The sequence below is a fragment of the Manacus candei genome, unplaced genomic scaffold, assembly GCF_025592945.1.
Source record: "Manacus candei isolate 608988 ecotype Guabito, Panama unplaced genomic scaffold, ASM2559294v1 h1tg000063l, whole genome shotgun sequence".
Lineage (NCBI taxonomy): Eukaryota > Metazoa > Chordata > Aves > Passeriformes > Pipridae > Manacus > Manacus candei.
In genome coordinates this window covers 1,072,673-1,097,153 of record NW_026138111.1, presented here as the reverse complement: position 1 = coordinate 1,097,153, position 24,481 = coordinate 1,072,673, and the positions used below count along the sequence as shown (strand labels likewise).

At 40.2% G+C, this 24,481-nt stretch overlaps 2 protein-coding genes across 4 annotated transcripts in view; one reads left to right on the top strand and one right to left on the bottom strand.

Moving 5' to 3' along the window:
- The window catches only part of FAM185A (family with sequence similarity 185 member A), a 41,123-nt gene extending 21,744 nt beyond the window's left edge, over positions 1 to 19,379 (bottom strand). Inside the window, exons 1-4 of the mRNA XM_051805100.1 lie at positions 18,881 to 19,379; positions 11,599 to 11,708; positions 8,028 to 8,120; positions 3,470 to 3,608 (exon numbers count right to left, since the gene is read on the bottom strand). Of these exons, the coding sequence (XP_051661060.1) occupies positions 3,470 to 3,608; positions 8,028 to 8,120; positions 11,599 to 11,708; positions 18,881 to 19,259 (721 nt within the window). The 5' untranslated portion in view covers positions 19,260 to 19,379. The remainder of the gene's footprint in view (positions 1 to 3,469; positions 3,609 to 8,027; positions 8,121 to 11,598; positions 11,709 to 18,880) is intronic.
- A 219-nt stretch (positions 19,380 to 19,598) lies between these two features.
- The window catches only part of CCDC146 (coiled-coil domain containing 146), a 69,361-nt gene continuing 64,478 nt past the window's right edge, over positions 19,599 to 24,481 (top strand). Inside the window, exon 1 of one of the 3 annotated variants that reach the window (XM_051805047.1) lies at positions 19,599 to 19,844. Coding sequence is in view for 1 of the 3 variants with exons in the window: in XM_051805046.1 (XP_051661006.1) it covers positions 23,068 to 23,083 (16 nt within the window). In the remaining 2 variants the exon portion in view is untranslated. The other 2 variants (XM_051805048.1, XM_051805046.1) reach the window with 2 other exon arrangements.

Sequence of the window (24,481 nt, the reverse complement as noted above, 5' to 3'; positions counted from 1 at the left end):
ATTACACAGTAGTAAACAACCATTAGGGTCGAGTGCATTCCACTGTATATGACCTGTATTTTTCTTAGTGGTTCGTGGGCCAAAAGCTAGAAAAGCAGCCTATCATCAACAGTCTTATATTTGTCTTTTCAAACACACACTGTACAAAATACTTATGGGTTCTGAAAATCAGAGCAGAAACAAAAGCATTTTTCAATGAACTTGAAATGTGTTTGGCTTTACTCTTTGATGTTTTTGAAAAGGCATGCTATAATTATCCTACCCTTTTCCCCATTTTATCATGACTAGTACTTAGTACAACCTACAAAAAGACCTAGGGTTTTGTCAGCCAGCAACTATCCTGGAGCTGAAGGCAGATTATTGTCAGAACAGTATTATTAATGTTCTTTGTTTGTCTGAGTGTTTTGTTTTCTGTTTTGACAAGCAGGTACTTGAAAAATATTAAACATGTAGAAATCAAACTCCTATTAACCACAGACTTATATGGTAGATACAACTAATGTTTGGCAATGTCAACATATTAGTGTGAAAAGCTCACTTCAAACATTTAGCTAGAACAAAAGCTGATTTTAAAGCAGACAGAAATGTCCTGCTGTGTCGTGACCTGCACTGACTACAGACAGTGCCCTAAAGTGCACTTTTGGTCATGTAATTGTTCTGTGAAGGACAACACTGAACTTCATATTTCTTGGGCACATCAAGGGCAAAGAGGGAAAGACCTGAGTAGAGGTAATTACTAGTTTGATTATTACAACCAACTGACTTCAACATTGTGGTGCAATACTATGACGTCCAACATATAATAGTTTTTGCAGAATATTGAAGACTGTGGTTTAGTGTTTTGGTTTTTTGGTGCTTCTGAAGAAATAGTTACATTTTCTATCATCTACAAGCCTTGCTTCTCCATGAACACTGTAAAACTTCAAACTACAGTATTGTCATAATTGTCATAATGGAAATTTTGATTAAAAAAAGGGGTTTTTCCATACCAGAAGAATAATTCAGGACCAGAACATGATGCCCAGAAAGGTCATGCAAACTCTGGCCTTGAAAATACTCAAAGCTCAATCAGACAAGGCCACGAGCAAGTTTGCTCTAATTGAGCACACTTCAAGCATTCATTTGGGCTAGATATCAAATTCCTTCAACTTAAACTATTTAATATCATCATCATTTAATATCATCTACTCTGGCCTCCAATCGGGAGGTCTGGAGACACACTATCTATAATGCTGCTGCTTCTTTTCAGAAAGCAGGTAGGATCACTCTTGAGGAGAAAAGACAACACAGGAAGAATCGTGTCTTGTCGACACAACCTAAGGAGTCTTTCTGCTGTGCCTTTCACAACCAGACGTGTCTATCTTGCATTGGCCTCTTTAGCCACCAACGCGCTTGTAGCGAGTGTGGGTAGAGCCCTTCCCAAATGTTCATTCGCTAAGCCTGGCCATGATGAAACTATTTAATGTATAAAACAGTTAATGCAACTCAATCCAAGAGTTGGTTGCAAAGAGGGGTTTCCTTTTCCTCCTATGTGCCCCTTTGTAGAGAAGTTTCACTGTAGTGTTACTGTCTCTTCGCTAAAAGTAGAGAGTTTCTCAGAATCAGATTTCTTTTTCAAGCATCAAATCAAAAGCTCAATAGCACCTGACATCTCTCATGTTACAGAAGCTGATGAAAATTACTCAAAACCAATTTCTTCAAAACAATGCATTACTCATTTTCATAAAAGTATGAAGCATGCAAATGAGCAATTAAGAAAGCCTGAGCACTGACAGTGTTGCAATTGTACAGCCTGAGTTTCAACCACAAACTGTCTCAGACAGGTTTGTAAAGTTTGTGTTGCCCTAACTTCAATTTTCTCAGAGCAAAGGCAATGAAATCTAGCTTAGTTTTGTGCACAGATGTGCTGATTTGATGCCAACTATCAGCATATTGTCAGCTAAAGGGAAATTGTGGGTTTAGCTGCTCAAGAAATAATCTGTTTTACAAACAAAACAACTACTAAAACTGAGCCATCTGATGAGCAAAAACTATAAGTGAAAGTGATAATTTTTTTTCTACCAGAAATCTTTAATAGGAGTTTGTCTTATCTACTAATTAGTATGTGTTTGTGTGTGTACTTTAAAAGCATTTGCTCATACTATCAAAACATGATTGAGGAGCATGATGTTTTGCAGAAAGTGTTTTTCTGAGAAAACTGGCTAGAATTACCAAGCAAATGTTAATGTGCAATTGTTTTTAAAAGAAACAGCTAAAGTAACATTAGGTGTTCCAGACCCATTTAGTAGAGAGCTCACAAAACCAACCCTGAACTAACATAAGAAATGCCTGTATAATTTGGATACAATTTTATTTGGTTTCACATGGTTCTTCAGCTAAATGACAATGAAGCATTACTACGAAAGCAAGTCACTAGCTACAGCAGTTATGATTTCATTTTTGTACCAAGAAAATAAACTTTTGGAGGTTCACAGAGAGATGAACATGCTCACAAACTGATCACAGTGTAACAATACAGTCTACAAGTTAAAAAAATACAACAACATGAAAAAAAGCCATTTATTTCTGCCTATGCATACCAAAACAAACTTTACCTAACTGGTTTAGAAACCATTCTTACATTTATTATAAATGGACAGAGGAGTTGCTCCTTTAAGGAAGAGACAAAATGAATTTCTCAAGTGAGATGACAACATAAAATTGCTAAGAAATTGAAGCAAATTGTTCTGAGGCCTATAGCTGAAAATCTGGAACTCAGACTGAGCTGAGTAATTTTCACTCTTTGTACAATCTCCTGTTTGTTTAACTCAATTAAATCACCACAAGCACATTACAGCACAGTCAGAATTCAGTGGAAGTTTTGTTCAGTTAGAAAACCACAAGACATTTGAACCACAACTGCTGTTTAAATAAAAGACTGTAGTTAGTTTCAGTTCTAGGTGAAAGACATTAAAGGGTGGATGGATTAGAGACTTCTTCCCCAATCAAAGAACAGGAACTGTCACCATTCCATTAATAATATAAAGTGTCAGCACACACAGAGGCTATTTCTGCTAAAAACTTCTAATTACTATCACCTTTTATGATAGTTCTTAGTAGATGTTCCATGATTGGATTCTTCTATGAAGAAAATAAAGGATGGGGAGAGGGAAGAGAAGCCTCTTTACAACTTTTAGTATAATTTTCACTGCTGAATTTTAAAATATTTTGATGTTCTTAATACATGTGATGTTTCTTTCCCACAATACACACTTTTTACTGTTCACAAGTGTGCTCATAAAATTGTTTTTAAAAATAAACACAGTCTGCTACGTGGCAAAAAAATCAATTCAGTCTTTAATAAAGATAGAATTGTTTTGTTCATATGCTTCATGATTTATTGATAGTCTATTGCATTAGTCCATTTGTTACTGTGAACATCATGAACACCTTCAAAGTAGCTAAATTTGTGACAGATTTTCCTTCTTACCATGAATACTTCCCAGCATAATATCACCAGCTACTGAAGAGAGAGATGCCGATTCTGCATAGAGATACTTAGTTTTCAGCAGCCCATCTTCAGTAGATATGTTGATGGTTGTCCCTTGCAGCTTCTCTATATTCACACTCTAAGAGAAATAAACTTAAATAAACATAATGGAAAACTTGTCATCACAGTTTGAAAAGGCAGAGGGAAGTAACACTATATAAGACACAAAACAAATGGAAGGCAGTTGCTGGCACAGAACAAATAGAATCAAGTTTTCAGTTAAAAGCTACAGTAGACAAAACAGAAAATCTTTTCATCCAAGAGCTCTGACCAAATAACAAATGATTCTTTATGATGTTCCTGTGAGTTATCAGATCTATCACGCAGGTGAAGAACCCAAATAGTCATAAACAGATAAAAAATTAAGTATTTGAAAAGTAAGAAAAAGAAGACTGAACATTCATACAGCATTATGATACTTGGGGCACTGGTGATGAGTTTTCTGTCACCACAAACTGAAGCATCCACTGTCTTTGTTACATACAGCTATTTATGAAGATTTTTAACTGGCTAACTTTGTAGATGTGGCTTTGGTGAAGGTTTGCAAAAGAGCCACAGCTGCTCCTTTTCTCAGCATGATTGTTCATATTACCTTGGTTACTCAGGCTTCTTTCTTGGACTTAAGCCTCAAGACATACAAAGCCTTGAAAAACTAGGGATAAGAGCTCCATTTCTATTTCTTTTCAGTAGAAATGGAGAGAAAGGATAGAATTTCAAAAGTTGCACTATAGAGTTGGGAAATAAAAGGTGACAGATGAGATTATCTATGTAAAAATAGCGGTAAATCATGTGATATAACCTAAACCTATTTGAACAAAACCAGAACAATTCCCATGCTTATGCAACAACCATATGAAATTTAAGTCTATTCTTTCTCAGTTAAATTTGATCTATGATGGAGACATACAATAGTTCATACTTTACCCCTATTCAATTTGGTTTTGTGTTGCTTACGCAGACTTTCAGTGAAATGCACAAAATCCTTATTCATTACATGAAATGATACACAGCCTTCTAGATTAAACTGTGGCTTACTGAAATTATCTTTGAATCCTCCTTGTCATTTTAGCATTGCCACCCTGTGGAAAAAAAGTTAATATAAAGTAATAAGTCTGCTGTCACTTCCAGTGTTAGATTATATAAATTATAAGATATGGATGAAGCAAGAGGTATTCTGACAAATAGTCACTAGTGTTGCACAAACCCAATGCTATATTGTGTCCCAAAAAGTGAGCTGAACAGGATGGTGCAGTATGGACTCTATGACAGCCAAATTATACTGTGGCCTTACCAATCCATACATACTGAGCTTTATGCTGTCTTTACACCCTAAGCCATAAGATTACAGAATGGACTATTGTCTTAAGACTTGTACTATGATGCTACAATACAAATTAGGTATCCAAGAATGTATCAAGATATATCAACCTTTAAGAAAATCAAAATGCTGTGCTAGAATTAGAGATACTTGACAGTCAATATCTACAATCTCTGCAGGCATTGCTTAGATTCTGTAGCATAGTTCTAAGCAGCATCAACAGTAAACAAAAACAATTATATTAAGGCATAATTTGTCAATACTGAAAGGGAGAGCAATTCAGCCTTTCATCTTGCAATGATTCTAACAAAACCCTAATAAGCAGAGACCTTAAACATGTCCTCAGTATTTTTCCCCCAGACTACTCCACTACTCCCTCACCCTGGATAGCAAAGTGCAAACCTGCTGTGACACATGGACACAGCAACAAGTAAAAGAAAAGCCACTGTCGTTTTAGTGTCTATGATCTAAACTGGCTCTAAAGAGACTTAAATGACTTGCAAAGAACATTTCCAATTTTAGCAGGGCTATCATTGCTATCAGCACAACAAAAATAAAGTGTGCCTCACTCTAAGGGGGAGAAAAAAAAAAACATCTGCATAGTTTGGGTACAAACTGTCTGCCTTGTGGCATTCTCAAAAAGGCAAAGGAAACTTCAAAAAGCTACATCTGTTACTACAGAATGCAAGTTTTGACTCTATTAAGATAAATCATCTTATTTAAAAATTAAGTGCTTTATTATAAACAATCTCACATACCAACATATCTTATTTACCAGTCTTAACTACCTTTCTTAAAAATGTACAGTAATAAAAAGAGTTGTTTTGACTCCAGATAAAAAGTTACAATAAACAATAAAACAAAAATTACTAATATCATGAGCATTTGTTTCAGAATAACACAAAGCTGAAGGGAGGTGAGGGAAGAGGTAAGTCAGACTGATCAAGTATAAAACTAAAAAAGCATTTTTTGATAGGGAAAGTGTGGAAAAAAATAGGATTGCTTTTTACTGAGAATAAATATATTTTCAGTCTCAAATTCTTTAACTCTTGTGGATTTTTAGCAGAACACAGATGTCTGGCACTGCTAAATAAGTGTTACAGAAAAGCCCCCATGGCACAGATTAGCTAATGACTCCCCAGTCAAACAAATTTGATTGTTTTTGTCCACTGAACCATCAGGTTTTCTGGAGAAATTCCTCCCCTTCAGAGTAGAGCCTTGAGGGCTGCAGTTACTGAGACTGACCATATGCTCAGGTTAACATTTCCCCCCTTATTATCACAGGATATTCTGAGTTGGAAGGGACCCACCTAGTTTCTTACCCTTTAAAGAAAAAGGGTCATTCTATCTTTGTAAATCAGACTGAGAATGTTTTTTCACCTGAACACATTTTCAAGATGAAAACTAGCATCCTGCTATGTTTAAATAAGACATTACAGTTCTTTCCCCACATATTCCTGCTCATGGCCCTCCTTTTTGTGCTATCCTTGCTCAAACATCTACTAGAGTATTCTCCAACTTCCCCCTCAAAAATATTCTCAGTTTCTCAAGTGTTCAGTGCCTTTTACCACATTCTCCCCGTCCACTTCCAGGAGGGGGCTGGAAACAGCCATAACTACATAGTGATGACTGCAACTGGTGGAGGAAACATCTCATGCAAAGACACACAGGAGACACAACACTGACTGATTATTAACAGAAGTGGGAAACTGAGAAAAGAAATCTCAGTCCTTCCTAAGTACAAAGTTTGTTAGTGAGTTCAATAACATAAGCTGAAGTATTGTTCCATAACTATGAATTCCTGTTAAAATGCCTTACTCCACTCAAGTTACTGCAACTTTACAACCCTAAGAGAGACTTCTAGCAATATTACAGGCTACAGAAATACTGCAGTCTGTAATGATCACAAAGAAACACTTATGAACACAAAGAAACACTTCAACTTAATTTGTATGAAGTTTGTTTCATTGTTTCAGAAGGACAATGAGTCTAAAAAGAGTTAAATTTTTTTAAAGTATTTAAAGGCTCAGAGCAAAACAACTTCATGAATTATATTTTCACATAGATACAAATTTAATTATTATATTAATTACATAAAAGACAGTCTATCACCCGCTACAAGGAAACACAAATAATTTAGCATTGATGGTTTTTGGAAAATCTGATGGCAAGTTGCTTACTTTACAGCAGGACATTAAGAACAGCTCACAGCTGGCTCTATGTAAGTGAGAATATGATCTCAGAACCCAAGGTACAAGGTGTACAACAATGCCAAATGGCACTTCACAACGATGATTTTGGATGTCTAGAATTTAACGGGTTGGTCTCAAATATATCCTTGGCAAGACAGAGTTACCCACACTCTTCCTGATTCTTCCCAGTACTGTTAAAGGATACCTATTGATTCTGACAGACCACACATCCAAACTGCTTCCAGACTGGGCTCAGCTCTGCACGTTCATGCAGCAATGCTTCAGATCTAGTGATCCCTAATGCAATCAGTTGCATGGACACTATGATACCTAAATATTCGAGTTGAGCCTGAAAACAACACTGGGTGAGAGAACTGTACTATTATGTAAGGGAGTTTAGCTCTATATTATTTTAAATAAAGGAGAATGGACTACTTATGTCAAGAAACAAAACCAGATTACAGTGGCTTGTGTTTTGTCTCATACTGCCACCTACTGACAAAAAGCAAGCTACTTCTCTACAAAACTTTTCTGTTTGCGATTCTTCACATTTCATCTCATAGCAAGATGTGATTATATTTCCTCAGATGCAAAGAAATCTGCAAAACCTTCTACTCTTCCATTCTTACCACCATATAATGCTGGAAGTGTACAGCATGTACAAACATCAAGCCACTATTCATGAGACACTAAAATAAACTCCTGGGCCTACTGCAGAATCCAAGTGCCCGGATATCACCCAAGGAGTGTTGTGAAGGTCTAAATAATTAAAGCTGACAGGTTGTATCAGGTTATTCCTGTACTGTCTGTAGAACCTGTTTATTTATCCAAATCAAGCATAAAATAATTTAACAGAAAAATGTAAGAAATAGTGAAATGACAAACCAGTGAGGATCACTAAATATTCTTTAGCACATTCCTCAAATTCAGTAATTTTGTAAGAGACAAACTGAATAAGCCATTGAAGAGCGTTTTACTTCCTACTTACCCCCTTCTCTGTTGCACAAATATCTGTATTTCCATAAAGCGTTCCAAGACCAATGACTTTGCCACCATTTGTCCGTATATCAATTTTATGGCTCTGAAAAAGGTTTTAAAAAAAGTCATCACTTAGAATAAGCATAATTAAAAAACAAGTTCTTGTTTTTCAAGTTGTACCACATTAACCACCTTAGATGACAAATTCCCATTTTACTGTGAAGGTTTCTTCTCAAGTGATTGCCAAATGTACTTTTTATTTCATAGAATGGTTTGGGTTGGATGGAACTTTAAGATCAGCTCCTTCCAACCCCCCTGCTGTGGGCAGGGACACCTTCCACTGGACCAGGTTGCTCAAAGTCCCATCTAACCTGGCCTTGGAACACTTCCAGGGATGGAGCATCCACAGTTTCTCTGGGCAACCTGTTCTGGTGTCTCACTACCCTCACAGTAAAGAATTCTTTTCTAATATCTAATCTAAACCTATTCTTTTTCAGTTTGAGGCCATTCCCCCTTGTCCTGTCACTACATGCTCTCTATTTTCCCAGTGGAGTCAAACTCAAAACAAGTCACCTTTCCCCTTAATTTTCCATACAGGTGAGTGGTTGTAGTTGGGTTTTTTGTTGTTGTTTTTTTGTCATCGTTTTTGTTTTAACTAGAAAAACACTCTCTCACTATCTGTTGAACGAAGGAACAGGGGAAGAAAGAGGGAACTCAGTGTCTTCCACTGAAGGTGTGTGAGACGCCTGGAAATTCTTGTCATCAATAGCACAGTCACAGAGTCAGAAGTAATTGCTGAACATGGTAACAAAATTAAAGGGTCTCTCTGGTCTCCTTGTCACTGCTAAGCTGATGGACTGTGATAAGAAGCAGGAGAAAAAAATTAAAAAGAAGCAGTACCACTTTCTCAATAAAGAATTTGTCAATAATTCATACTCTGAAGAAGACCTAGATCTCACAACTGTATTTTGGAATTACTGCTGTCCTCAGTTGACCTAGAGACTTGGAAGGGATAGGTGAACTGGATTTTAGCCAATTATAAAATAAGAAAAACCTGCACCACTGAAAAAAAATCTCAATAAAGCAACCCTCAACAAATCTCATTGGCTGAGTAATGCCTACTACACCAAAATTGCCAGACAAAATTCGTTAAAAAACCTCATACAGAATACTCATCTTTTCTGTTGAAGCATTAGCATCCATGATAAAGGAAAGTAGATATGAAATCTCTAGGTCTTTTGTAAAGACATCATAGAGTATACCAAAAATCAGCATGACTTTTGAGGTACAAGTTATACAAACAACTTCTTGCAGCCTGTAGTAATGACAAGAGAATTAGCAGTTGTGATGTTTGCTGGTGCTCTTGAGTGATCCCCACATGACCAGATTTTTTTATTTGAAGTCATTCATTGATCAATGATCTTTTGCTCTCTACTGTGAAGAAATGGTCTCCTGCTTTGTTAGTCAATGAGGTTTGTGAACAGTATGACAGTGAAGCAACACTAAACAGTTTTAATCCATCCAGGAGAGGGCACTGTCACTTCAGTTTGCTCCATAAAGCACATTCCCTAAAGGAGAATCAGGTCTTGTGCTCCACTACAGTATCTAATCTATAACGTTTTTAGTAGTTTTGGAAAAATCGTGAAGGTTAATACTTCTGTCTCTTACTAATGATTCTGCTTCACTGACAATACAGAGTATAACTCCTGAAGCTATAGTAGAAAAAAATGAGTTGCAATCCCTTTACTAGAACTACAGTACTTAAAAACAAGATGAGACTAAAGCCTGGCTGCATGGCTAAGAGATACTGTAACTGAACAGCTGTTTACTCTTGTAAATACCTGTATGGTTGCAATTTTCATTCAAACCCTTCATCTCGCTACTTCAGAGTCAATAAAACCCGAGTGGCAACATATCTTCTCTAGTACTGTTTGTTAAAGCCATCACAGTAACCAGAACAAAGACAAGCAATCACCACTCACAACCCAAAAGAATACTTAAGTTAAAAAAACCGAAAGCCTTATAATTTAACAAACCTTTGTTTTAAAAAGAATTTCAGTTGAAATCTGTCATTCTTTCTTGATACTTTAAAATTCTAGAAGCCTTCTGGGACAGAGTCCTTCCTTTCACCTGAGGCTTAAGGGAGCGAAGAAGCTTCCTGTGGCCACCAAATCAGTGGAAACAGAGGCACACACACAGAGGAAGAATCAATTTTTACATTTGCAGTTTTGCAAATCAAGCAAGGCTCAAAGCTGACAGAAGAAAAAAGCAACACTAAGTTCATCTAAACTCTAGGGAGACCATCTAGGAGCCGGTCACAAAAGCTTCAAACTGGTGACTTTGCAGCCTTCTTTTCAGTTCATTACAGAATATTATTTCACTGTTACTTGAAGTCTCAAGAAAAACAGAGCTGACTCAATTTTTTAAAATTCAAGATTTTTCACATCTCAGACTGTATTTGAGACAAGATTCCCAGGATATTAGTTAGCAGTCTTTCCTCAATATCCACTTTTTCCATGACATCGTGAAAACTTCTTGATATGCCGGCAGGTTGTGATTACTGTTATTATTGCTGGTTAAAACCACCTTGTTTTCTCATATTATGTAGTTTCTCATGCACTGCTATTGTCATTGTTGTACAGAGTAATTTTTAACCAAATCTTTAGACAGGTAACACATAGTTGTTAACTTTTTGTTAGATTTCATTACCTTCACATGACTAATATGGCCAATTACACAGAATCTGAAAGATACAGGTTGTCTGTAGTTCACTGAAGGTGGAGTAAACCCAGCTCTGTTGTATATTAAATCTCCACCTAGGTTCAGTTTCCCCCATGTGTGTTATAAAATCATCTCTTACCACAGTAGAGAAAAATGTCGATTTTTTCCTATCTCAAAAAAAACCCCAAACTTAAACTTCAAAATTGCCATATTTGAAATGTCCTTCTTTTGAGTTTATATCAATTCCTGCAGGTAAAATTCCAATCTTCAAGTCAATTTGATTCCAAGTAGCACCTAAGTCAGGTAAACTGTGATTAGTTTTACAAAAGCTCATGTCAGCAACACTGAAGTCTTAACCTTGAAGAACAACAAGGTCATGATTCTGATATGTACAGTATTTATCAGATATATTTCAGTCAGGTATTTTAGACACATAAAGTGTAACTCCTGATTGAAAATTATACTACAGGGTTTGTCAATAGCACTGATATATCAATTATTAAAAAAAAAAAATCCACAGAAAAAAGCAGCAGCATGCTGCAAAGCCTTGATTGAGAAAGCATAACTATTAACCTTCTAGACAGGAAACCCCAGTCTATCTTTTTTCTTTGAGGGGTGGGGTGGACAGAGATTATTACTGTCACTGTGCTGTCTTCAGCTATCACACATACATGGACTTTGTGTCATAATTGTATGCAATAATTAAAGGTGAGGTGCTACACAGACAGCAATACTATGTGTTACAATGAAAAATATCAGAGTACTTCTCAGCTCCAAAACTGGTATTTAGATTTTTATACTATATTCCACTACACAATCCCCTTTCAAACACTGTCTGAGAGGGGGAGGGTTCTCTGTACCTTTATTGACTGCAAGACACTAGTCCCCTTCTCCGTTTCTATTTTGCAGTTATCACATTCTATTTTCTGAATCTTCACACAGCCAGTCCCTGATGTTTTGATATCCAAATCTAGAATTAAAAGAGTTTTATTAGCAACAGAACGAGGAAAGTCAGATCTCTTTAACACAGTGTTTGATCACTTTATACAGTAACTATATGTAGTAGGGAAAAAAAGCAGCTTCTTTCTTAATTTAGAACCTTCTTGCAAAGTTTGACCATGCACTTTCAATTGCATGACTAGTCACTATCAACAATCCACATTGAAAGTTCAGTAAGCCTGGGTACAAGCCCTCCAGCTTCAGGAGAGGACATTGAGGCAGCAGAGTGACTATAACCTTTGGAAAGGAATCAGCAGGGTGTGGTCCCTTAGTGAAGTTTTATCTTTTTTCTTTTTCAACTCCACCTCCATCTCACAGCTACCCTAGTCACCAGTTCTAATTCAGGAGAATTAGAAATTCTCCTGAGACATTTGGGCACCCTGACATGGGTTTTTGGGGTGGAAGACTGGTAGGTTGCCTGAGATCACACATAGAGTAATAAGGTTCAACAGCACAAACACATAGGCCTTGCTTAGGCCTGTGCTGCTCAACTAGCCAGTGGCACAACCCAAAACTAGGTATAGAAGCATTTGCATGTGTCATTCTTTCCCAGCCTTCTGGAAAGCTGACTTACTCCCCTGGCATGTTTGCCTCTAGTCTGAATCACCTCACCTTGTTACTGTTCATGCTTCCACAAAGAAAAATCACTAGGTCTTGTAGATAATAAAGCAGCAGAAGCATTTTTTTTTGCCACTTGAGCTCACCCCCAAGTCTAAGGAACTGCGAAGAAGTTTGACAATGTTAGGTCTGGGGATTCTGACTATATTGATAATAATTTATATTAATGATCACCATGAAGATTGGCAAAAGATAAAGGCAGAAGTGGAAAAAAAAGTGGATTTCTTCTTCTAAGGATAGAAGGCAGAAAGAAGAAAAAGAAAACAGGATTCAGAAGTGTTTGCTGCAAGATACGTAACTGAAAGACTGAGAGATAGTGAGCCCCACTACTCTCTTAAGAAAAGAAACCTTTACTTAAGCACATGTCAAAGTCTTTCCTTCACCTCCACTGCCCACTAAGGTGACCAGCAATATCAAAAGAAGAATCAGAGTATGCACAACCAGCTTTGCCCCAGTGAGATTGCCAAGTCAGACCTGTGACCCAGCAGAGCCTGAAGATCAATACTGTCACACCACTACTCAGGACAGGTGCTGGAATCATGCTGACAGTAAGCTTGAAGACTGTGAAGCTGAGAGACTGGGAGCTCCAATTAACAACAAATGAAAGTTCTGCCACCTGACAAACCAAGAGAACCCAAGGGAGAGAGCTAAAACACATAACATCTTTGCTGCAAGTGTGTTACCTTATTGCCCCAGTAAGCAAAGAGGTTAAATTTAGTGAAGGATGTAGACTGTGTTCACAAGTAACAATTCCCTAAGAAAGAAGGCTACAGGAGGTGGACTGGATAATTCCCAGAATGTTGCTTTATTTGCAGATACTATTTCCTTAGTCTCTTCACAGAAGACTTCCAAGAAAAAGATACTGTGACCAAGACTGTAGTCAAACTACATCTCTTTAAGTAAACTCTATGATATACTTTGAGGCATGTAAAAGCACAAAACCAGGCCAAGTCGTCTGCTGACTACCATTAGAGGCTCAAGGGCCACCTCTACAAGGTTTTATGTTGGTAAAGCCTAAACAGTTTCACTAGACTAAAAATATCTGAGTGATATCTGAGCTATTTCAATTTGATCAATGCTGATCCACAGGTTCTGAAGGTTAGCCAAAACTTTTACATAAGGTTTTACTTCTCAGGGAGCAGTTGGATTGTTTAAACACAGTTCCCAGAGAGACACAAACAGAAGCACTCTCCAAATATCTACATTTGAAACAGCATGTCCCTGCACAGCAAAAACCTGAAGAGTTCAAAAAGAAAGCAATGTTATTTTTGAAATACAAGCTGTCTTGCCCAAAACTGCTCAATTTCCCCACTGGAGAACTGCGCAGTTCTTCAGAAGATCTACATCCAAGACTTCTGTTATTTTGCTTTCTGAGAAGGGACTCCCAAAAGCCTGTTTGCTTGTGCAAATCTTTGAATTCAATCGGCTCGATACTTCTCTTGCCCTTATTGGTTCTGTCAAAAAGGAAAAGGCCTGGGAGCAGTCAGTTTAGCCACGATACAAACTTACTTAGACTTCTACAAGAATAAGTTTTTATTAAACTTCTGACCCTGTAGCACATATTATGGCCATAATTTGAAAGGTGGGTTAGTAATGTAATCCTGGCTGTATCAAACATGGGTGCTAAAAGAAGACACAGAAGTCTGGAAATTCATGAGCGTGCTGTTAAGAAACACCAGGGATTTCTGAAAATATACTTTGATCCTCTGCAGAGTCACAGCACTTTGCTAGCCTTGATATAGCAAAAATGAGTGGACAAGGAATTGAGTCCCCCTGTCTCACAGACTTCCTCAAGAAGTGATATACATCTCCAAAAAGAAGCAGGCTAAAAGCTCAGTAATATTGCCAATGAAATTTTAACAAGAAGGAACAGGATACAATCTGTTTCAGTGCAAAAACTGCAGAAATAGCCAGTTTGATTCCTCCTTAGCAAAGACAAGGACTGAAGCCAACTTTAGCCACACAAACCTCAAAGAATACATAGAAAGCTATAATTTTTGAAATAGACTGAAAAATTATTTTCAAGTGACTCAGCAGCCCTAGACTACTAGAATAATCTCAAATTATGGTTATACAAGACCTCAGTTGAGTTTACTTCTGAGTACTCAGCCAACGTACATTAACCAGAAATCAAAGATCTTCAGGTTTAATTAATTAGCACATGCAGTTCAATATGCCAAGACACAGGGTTCTCACTATGTGCTCCAAACCTACAGCCTTGTGTCTACACTGTTCCTGGACTAAACAGATAACATATATATGAGGCCTGAAGGAAAACAAATAAACTAGATTAGAGAGGAATTCATTGACATCTAAAATCTATGAAGCTTAAACGAATCAGAGGATTATCAGATCACATATGATACTGAAATACTATACAGTGCTTAAAACTAGACCCTAAAACAGAAATAGAGGACCTGTTAGTATTTGCCCTACTAAACTGCTTGCAAGTTGCCTTTGGTTTAAAATGCATACTTAAGTTGAGCATCTAGCATCTTCCACACATGCTCTTCCGGCTCTAAGGAGTTGTGGTGGGGGAAAAAAAGTTTTCCCCCTGGAGTTAAAGAAATAGTAACCCCCGAGGGGGTGGTGTCCCTTGGAGTTGGGCCAATCAGCGCTCCTGCAAAATATAAACATATCACAACCAGACTGGAAAAGAAGGAGGAGGTAGTTGTTTGAAGGGAAAAATGGCCATGTTCTAAAGCCACGAGGAGAGGGGTCCAGAGCCCTGCTGGGGGCTAGGCCCCCACTCAGCCCCGGCTGGGGGGCTGCAGGAACTTGGAACAGTGTTAGACTGGGCCAAGTATCTGTAGCTGGAAAGCTGGGAGTTTTTCTCCACTGTGAGTGGGCAGCAGGAGCAGTGGCAGAGACAGCAGTGAACAGAGGGTATGGCTGAAAGCCAAGAGAGAAGGAGATGCAGCAGAGATGGCATGCAGCAACGCAGAGAGAGCTCCTCCAAGGAGAGAGAGAGAGAGCCAGCAACAGAGCAGGACTAAGCTCTACAGAGAGAGAGTTTGGGGTAAGAACTGAAACAAACTCCCCAAACCCCTCTGAGACCTCCTAGAGAGGAGGAGGAGATGGACTCCTATTTGAGAGGAGTCTTGGAGTGCTGCAGCACTGGAGAGAGAGGAGCTAAGAAGCTCAGACATCCTGGAGCTGGACCAGGATGGCCAGATGGAATGAGGAGGGGGTGACCTTGCTCCCCCCGCTGCTGCTGCCAAGCTGGCAGTTGAGACAGAGCACAGGAGCTCTGGTAGAACTCTTGAGGCAAAGACTTTCAACTGAAAGCTGCCCGAGACGTTCTGACTCAGAGGTAAATCCCCCGAGGAAGGGACTTTCATGAAGACGCCCCTGCACTTTGTGATATGCCCATGGTGAAGCAAGTTTTGTCCCTGCTGGCAGTCCATGGGTGAGACTTTTGTTTGGAGTCAAAGGGTTGAGAGGGATAGAGGAGACCCCCCTTTTGTGTATTGGAAAGAGATCCAACTACAATGATCCAGCTACAGCTGCTGCATGGAAGAAGAGAGGCTGCTGCCCTGAGAGTCGAAAGGATCTTTCCTTTTCCCTTCTGGACTTCTATTGGAGGGAGAAGAGATCTGATCCACTGTAAATACTGATATATCATACGAGAGATAGTTAAGATTGTATATATAATTATATTTATTTGTATAGTGATTGTAATATAATACCCTTTCCCCCCATATTGAGTCTTGTGTTGTGTCTGGAAAACCCATCTCACACTTAAGTGAGATGTGGGAGGGGGGGTTTGGACTCGGGAATTGGATTTTAGGGCTCTCAAACTACGACAGAAGTTTTAGATGACTTACAGCTTCCTGGATAAGCTCCAGCCTAAATTGCGAAAGCTGTTATGAAATGCCTTAAATTCCAAAATGAAGAAAGAAGCTAGAACACTGTAAAGACATTCACATCAACTTCTCAGCTTCTTACAGGTAAGTGACAAAAAGAGTTCAGACAAAAAGGTCTAAGCAGAGCAGAGTTAACATCCTTCTCACACATTCAAGACAGGCCAGAGAAAAGCCAAAGTCTTGGCAGAGCAACAACAGCTCCTTTCTGGTTTGAGATGTGTTTTTACAAGGGATAGGATCTTTTGCTTATGCAATGATATTTAATGGATAATTCTTTTCTAAATAAACAAGAAGAGCAACTCAAGCACAAGTTAGAGGTGAAAGGACACATAGTAGAACCTCACTGGCAAGCAGCAATTCTACTTCACTGAGTAAAAAAAACAACTTTACATTTTAGGAAAGATATCCCCAGATATGCTTGGATAACAGCATGAATAGACAATACTAATATCATGCTAATTATGGGGTGACAAACAGCAACTCATGGAAGGGCATTTCAAGGGCATTTCAATCCACAGACTGTCCACGGAACCTGAACTGCATGAGCACAAACCCAAGTGGAACAGCTTAGAAACCTACAAATTAAGAAAAACTGTTTCAAGACCATAAGATGGCCTGCAGTGTTGGCTGGCATTCAGAATATAGTAAGAATCTCAAAGACAGGACAAAAGTTAAATGATCTTTTTCCATCAATTAGGATTCATTATTGAGACCTTTAGGAAGGTTTCCCACATTGAAACTCTCTATGAAGCCTGAGATTCTCCAGATATTAACACAATGAATTCTATTCCCCAGGATAGAATTGACTCAGTCACTCAGAGATCCTGGAGAAACTGAAATATTAAATGATCAACAGCTACAGTGGGCAGACACACCTGGTACCAGAGAATTGAAGGGTAAAAAAACAGGTTTGTTTGATTCTCAGTAATTCTGGGATGGACTCTATGAATGTACTACAAACAAGACAAAGCAATCTTTGCATTTGCCAAGCAGAGGATAAAAAGGGGGGAAAAAACAAACTAAGACTGTAAATGAAAATTATTAGTGAAGAGTCAAAACTACAAGTCCTTGCAGAAAGGAGTCCTGTTCAGTGACAGAGTCAATGAATATAGAGATAACAGCTGATCTCTTTAAGAGAATGAACTTGGATTTTCAGGTATCTTTAACAATATCCTTAGTTCTATACTGTCTTTCAGCTATAAGCTATGCACCACCTTCAACACTACAACAATTTGGAAATTAGCACAAATAGCAAGGTTGAAAAATTTTATCAGTAACACCAAATTTTTGAGACTAGTTAAAAACTCACTGATGAACTGCAGAAAGACCTTGGAATACCACCTACTAAAATGATAAAATAGCAGGAAATTGAATTGTGGGACTGTGGCAAGAGGCAGAGAGTTTACCAGGAAGTTTTCACTCTGCAACTGTTTACATGTGTGCAGGGACACCCGGAAGAGAGATTCATTGAGGGGTTGAGCTGTATGAGGCTCTGAAAATCCTGATGAAATAGCATTTATGTTTGTTCTGCTCTTACTCTTCCCTGAGCATGTTTCTGACTGCTACCAGAGAAAGGACAGTGGGCAGCTGGACTTGTGGTACAAATCAGTACAGCCATTCTAACACACTGAGGGTAGGAAGGGTGAGATGCCCCTGATTTTATTTACAAACTATATCTGTCCATATTAGTTGCTAGGAAACAAAACAGACCACATGTTTCAATAAACATATTTAAGAAACACCCCTTCAGTTACAAACAGTGTGAAAAAAAGTAAGTTACAGGAATGACTACGGCTGGAAAATGTGAGAATAATGTTATGTCAAACCCATGGCACTTCTCCAGTTTGAATTATATACAGTTCAGGTCCTTCTAAAAGGAAACAACGGGAAAAAAGCACATTGCAGAATTTCCCCTAAAATACAAAGGGGAAAAAGCAAGATAAAATAAAGGTGCCATATGTCTTTGCTGTATCATGTTCTACAAAAGTCACAGATGACACAGAGTTTGCAATCTGATGACTGCTTTAAACTTTGTAACTCAAGTGGGGCATTTTGTTTGTTTGAGGGGTTTTTTTGGCACCTGTTTTGCCTAAAATACATTTTGGGTTATGAGTTCATTATTTATTAAAAATAAAAAGTTGTGCTGATGGTGAGGAAATAGCTGCAACGTTATTGTATCTTAGAGTTACAAAGGCACCATAGATTAAATAGGATTAAATCTGACTTCTAACAGGTATGGGCACAATCTGCAGAGCTCCGGTTTAGCTTTGAGCACTTCTACTTGCACAAATCCATAGGAAATAAACGGGAACAGCCCTTGGAATGCAGGCGTGCACAGCACATGCTGAGGATGCTGCCTCCGAGCCGAGGTCACGCCTTTTCTGGAGCAGCAGGTGCCAGAGCAAAAACAGTGTGCTGTAAACTACCGCTCACCAGCGGGAGCTTCAGCGCTAACTACTGCTGACAAAGAGGTCCGCAAATCGAAAACAACCAAAACATATATCCAAACACCCACGGAGTCAAGAGACAGAAAACCCGGGGCGTTCTTAACGCCCTGATTCGCCGGGGCACGATGCCATGCCCGCACACCGGCTCCCAGCCGCAGCAGCGCCCACCCAGTCCCCGGCGAGAACCCCACCGGGGGCTCCTGCGCACCCACCGAACTTCACCGGCGTCCGCACCTCCACGGCGGCCTTGCTGTCCACGCCGTCCGCCACGATCGCCACCTGCCCCAGCGCCTCGTCGTGCTCCACCCGCACGGGCTCCCGCTCCCGCCCGCGGGGCGCGGGGCTCCCGCCGCTCACCGCCACCAGCACACGGTCCGCGCCCGGCCAGCGCTGCGGGTCCAGCGGGCGGACGCTCACCTGGCACGGCAGCCGCACCCGCAGCCGCCCCCGCGGGCTCACGGGCAGCGCCCACTCCCGCGGCGCGGGCGGGCCGGGGCCGCTACGCCCGCGGCGCGGGGGGACGGGCGGCGCCCACCGCCCGCCCGCCGCCCGCACGGCCAGAGCCGCCCAGCGCGGGACAAGCGCCCTCATTGCCGCCGGCGGGGTAGGAGCCGCCGGGAGCCGCGGTAGGAGCGCGCGGAGCGCCCGGGACGGACAGGACGGAGCCGCTCCCCGGGAACGGCCCTGACCCCCGCCCGAACACGTGACGCGGCTGCACGCGGGGAGCGGCCCCGGCGCGGACGGTAAACAGGCCACGGCCGCGCCGCGGGGGCTGCTGGGAGCTGTAGTTCTGCAGCGCGCGGGGAGAACCACGGCCGAGTCCGCGGGCCTATCGGCGAACGGGGAGGGCGGGGCATCACCCGGAGTCTGCTGCGATTGGCCGGCGGGGAAGGACGCTGAAGCCAATCAGGAGCGGGGGCGGGCGGGAGGATGTGGCCCGGTTGCCCTAGCGACGGGGACGCCGCTCTGGCCGGAGGGCCCCGGGGGGCCCCAGGGGCCGGAGCCGGACTGGGATTGGGATCGGGGCCGGGGCCGGGAGAAGGAAAGCCACCGCTCCGACGTTGAGGCGGGAAGCGAATCCAGCGGCGGCGCCTCAGCCCTGTTTGAGGAGTTCCTGAGTGCGACCCCCGGCGCGGGGCCCGGGGCGGTGCCCTGTGCCGTGCGTGAGGACACGAGGTATCCCGGGGCGTGAGGGCCTTCTCCACGGTGCCTCAGGCTGGAAGTGGCGCTGCCAAGCGTTGGTTTCCAGTGGGAGAACCGTGGTGGTTTGGTTTCAGCCCTCTCGGCTCCCTGTCTCGGCAGCCTCTGCGCCGCGGGATTTGACAGCGGCGAGGAGGAAGCAGGATGAGAGGGATGAGAGCGGGGTAGGCGGCAGGGCTCTGGGTCGCAGCCTGGCAGAGAGGCTAGCTGCGTTAAAATATCCTCGGTCAGAGGGTGAAGAAGCAGTTTGGCAGCTCTGCTGGAAAACCAGGGGTTCTTTTTTCGCAAGGTGGTAGTGCGAATCTCCAGAATCACTCTCTGTCAGTGAGTTTTGATTAATGTACTATTTATTGTGACTGCTTTTTAGCAGTTCTAAAGCAAGGCAGATAAATATTTTCCTGAGCTCTGTACAGACGGGCCATGAGAGAATTGTCCTTACGGGGTTTACAAACAAGGGGGAACCATTTAATTCAGTTTAAAGGACTTTTTCGGAGTTCATAGCCCCCATTATCATTGTATAACAATTAAAAATAAATGAGGTGGGGCAAGTGAGCAACAGATGATGTGGACTGCATTCATATCATAGGTATAGTTTACTGCCAATAACAGAAGCAAAATATGCACAGTAAGCTGCATTGTCTTAGCAGCATTGCAACAGAAGAAATAATGAAGTCTAGGTGTGTTACTTCACTATTGCCTCCCTTTTGCACTCCATGCGTTGTTTTTCTTCTTTTTCATAAATGATCATGCAAACATGATACTTACTCGTCAAACACTTCAGTGTCATTAGCCTTATTTTCATTTCTATCACTGTCTGGCAGTGGTTATTTATGAGCCTGAAATGACATCTCAGTGTCATGTCAAGAGGAAAGAATATGGCCCTGGCTTTTTGGTCCATTGGTAATTATCACTGTGGAAAGTTTAATAAAGATCCATATTTGTCAATAAAGCCCTTCAAGTTAAGTTTTTTTATTGGTTTACATCGTTCAATCTCAAAAAAATTCTTAGATGAAACACAAAAAGGGCCAGCCTGCCTAATGATAGTTTAGTACAGAAAAATAGAATTCTAGAAAGTCAAAAATGCATTGAGAAATATCTTGGGACATGATGGAGGATGGAAGTTACTTTTTTCAAGTCTTCAGAAATAGTTGATTTTGGGGGGAAAAAATACTACAGAATTCTCACTCTTAAGACTAAATACCAAATTTGAACGTTAGGTGGTTTGCCAGGGAAACAGTTACAGACAAGGAGTCTGATGCAATGTGCAGGGATTCCACTAGATGACAGCCAGCTCAGCAACTGACTCTGTAGTTCGACTGTTCCAAGGGAATTCGGTCTCTAGTTAAGTCGGGCTTAACCACTGCCCCCGTTTATCCCTGGGCCAGTGCTGCTGTTCCTCGTCCCTGGCTCCTACCTCCTCTTAAACGACAGTGCTGCTTTGCCATGGTCCCCTCCTCCTCCAGGGTCTTGGTACTTGATGCTCCTCGTGTGGGCAGAGGTTTATCAGTACCCACAACCCACAGTAAACTGTGCTCTGCATCATCTTTAATACTGTCAGGTTTTGTGGAGTTGAGAACTTTGTTCAAGAAACCATTCCAAGACACTTCAGCTATGTTTGTATTTCACTGTTGGTGTTGGACTTTCTCATTAGATACAGTCTAAGCATACTTATATGGCGAAAAATGAGAAGAACAGAGAAAAAATATTTTCTGAGAAGAAATTCTTTCTCTATACATATGAAACCTCATGTTTTTAATGTTTTACTTATCTATATTTTTGCATATTGATTCAGTTTAACTTTCATACTCTTGTTTGGATCAGCTGGTATAGCATGTAGCAGACTCTAACAGTAAAATGAGATTTATTTTCATCTTCAATTTTCTGACTTGTTATTTGCAGGAAAAGAAAGCTATATCAAATTTACAAGTCAAGATGTAATTAGAGCTCCACTTTCGAGATACCTGCATGATTCCATGATTCCTTAGCAAGTTACAATGCTTATTTGCCATTTTGGCACATATCAGTGCTGTTGTAAGTCAAAGAATATTCAGTATTTCATGCAAAAGATAAAAAAGCCCTAGAAGTTATAAAGTTATATAAAATAGGTTTTGAGCCAAAGCAAAGAGGTGCTTTTAGGTGAAGATGAGAGAGAGATTTCAAGGGAGGAGGCATTAAATAAAAAGGATCTATGAGGGAGGCTATAGAAGGAATACATTTTTTTAACTTTTGTATTTGTAATTAATCACAGAATAATCACAGACTGCTACAAGTACCCAGGGGGTGTAAACTTAGTCTGCCTGGTCAAGACTGAGTTTACCCATCTGCTATAATTGTATTGAAGAATCAATGTGACTTCACTTCCTAGGAAGAAAGGAATACCACCTTTATTGGTATTTTGTATTTTTTTTAGTGGTGTTTTTCTGAACTGTTTCCTTGAACCTTTTTAGTTCTCAAGGCATGCCTAGGGTTCAATGTGTAGAGAAAGTGTATTTTGTTTGGTTTTCCCTCTGTACTTTAGCATGAAAAAGCACACAGTGGTTTGGATTTCAGGGATTTTTTGTTTGTTATGCTCCCAGAAACTTTCTGAGGAAATTAAGTTCCTCATGGAAGCCATGCTAAATGGGAAGTGGCAAATCTTACCATTCAAATTCTTCTCATCTTAGCCATATCTAATTAGAACTACAGCAGATAAAGTCTGTGTGTGGCTCAGAGGGATTCCAACACACATAGCAGAGACTTGAAAACAAGGGTGGTAAACAGTGGAACTTTTCACAAAAATTAAGTTGTTCAGGTACACAGTGTGCTCTCACTTCCCCAAAGTAGTTGTCTGTGAGATTGTACAGTCTGATCAAACAATCCATTCTAATTTACATATTTGTTACCATGTCCTATCTTACATGATGTGACTTTAATTTTAATTATAATTTAATGTTGGCATGGCTTTGTCATTTAAAGACACATCCCTTCATGCTGAAGCACAGGCTCTGCCCAGTTAAAACAGAAGATCTGCTGCTTTAACTTTTGGAAAGAAGCATTAGAATTGAATTGAATAAATCTATGTGATTGAATAAATCTATGCTACTCCTATGGTATTAATATTGTCTGTAGGTCTTTTCCCTTCTCCTTGAAGAGGATATGGTAGAACTGGAAAAATTTTGGAGAAGGATGATAAGGACATGGAAGGCAGAGAAGGGCTTTCATGCCAGTGACAGCAGGTAGATTGACTGCTTCAGCCTAAAAAAGGATTGTCAAATGAAGATACAACATTAGAAATAAACCTAGTGGCATAGAAAAGTTGTGATTATTCAGTGGCTCATCCAGTAAAAGAACTAGGAGCCATCAAGGAGCCATATTCAAAAGCAACAAGAAGCACTGGTTACTCATGTCATGCAGAGGTAAAATCAAAATCTCCCTTCCACTGGATTTTGCCAATAACTGAAAGTTTGCATGAGTTCAAGGAGAAAGGAGATGAGTTCAGGGAAGCATCACCACACCATGACTGGTGGATACTTCTGTCCCTCCCCAGGCACCCAGTGTTGGCTGGAATCTCTGTGCAGAGCTAGATCAGCTTCTGGTCTGATATCACTGTTCTTATGTTCCAACTGCATTACATAATTTCTCTAACTAATGTCGTCTTTCAGAGTAACTTTTATTTTTCAAGATTTATGTGCAAAAGGAGGTAGCATGAAGATGTACATAAATATCCTGAGGTTTAGATTGGATATTAGGAAAAGTTTCTTCACTGAAATTGGAACAGAATTCCCAGGGAAGTGGTTGAGTCACCACCCCTGGAGGTATTTAAATTATGTGTAGGTGTGGCACTTAAAGACATGGTTTAGTGGTGGACTTGGTAGTGCAGGGTTAACAGTTGGACTCAATGATCATAAGGATCTTTTCCAAACTAAATGATTCTATGCTTCTAATTCTACAAATGCAAGGGATAAAATAAAGTTTAAAGGGGTTCATCAGTCACTTAAATGTACTTCCCTCAACAGAGACTTTTACAAATTTTGTGTCTTCTAAATTAGTCTAGTTGATGCATTCATACATGGAACTGCATCTCTTATTGCTCAGAATCAAATTTTACTGCTTTCACATCTGTCAGTCTGGAGTCAATGCAGCAAAGTGTCACCTACCTGAATTCTGCAATGACTTGTGTATGGACATTGCTGTTTGCTTAAGGAAAGATGCTGAAACTAGTTTGGGCAATCCAAGTTCAGACTTTTATTATTATTGCTGTCCTGAAGCTGTTTCACAAGACAATTCTCAGCCTCACTTGACCCAGGTTCCAAAATGGACTTGTAATTCCCATTCTCTGCAATTCTGTGTCTTGGATCAAGGTTGTGATATTATTTGCAGTTCTGCAGTTTGAAAACGTTCATATTTGTTGAACTATTCTGTAAAGTTAGAAATCATGCCAACTTTCATTTCTATTTCCATTAGACAGTTTATTTATTAGATACTGCAAATGTACACATTTTCCACTTTGCTTTTTGAACTTTATATATCTGATTTTGTATAAGCTGAATTTTAAATTTAATTATGTACCAGGCAATGGAATAATGCTAAACTTATTTTAATGTCCCATAAACATACATAAACATACATAAACA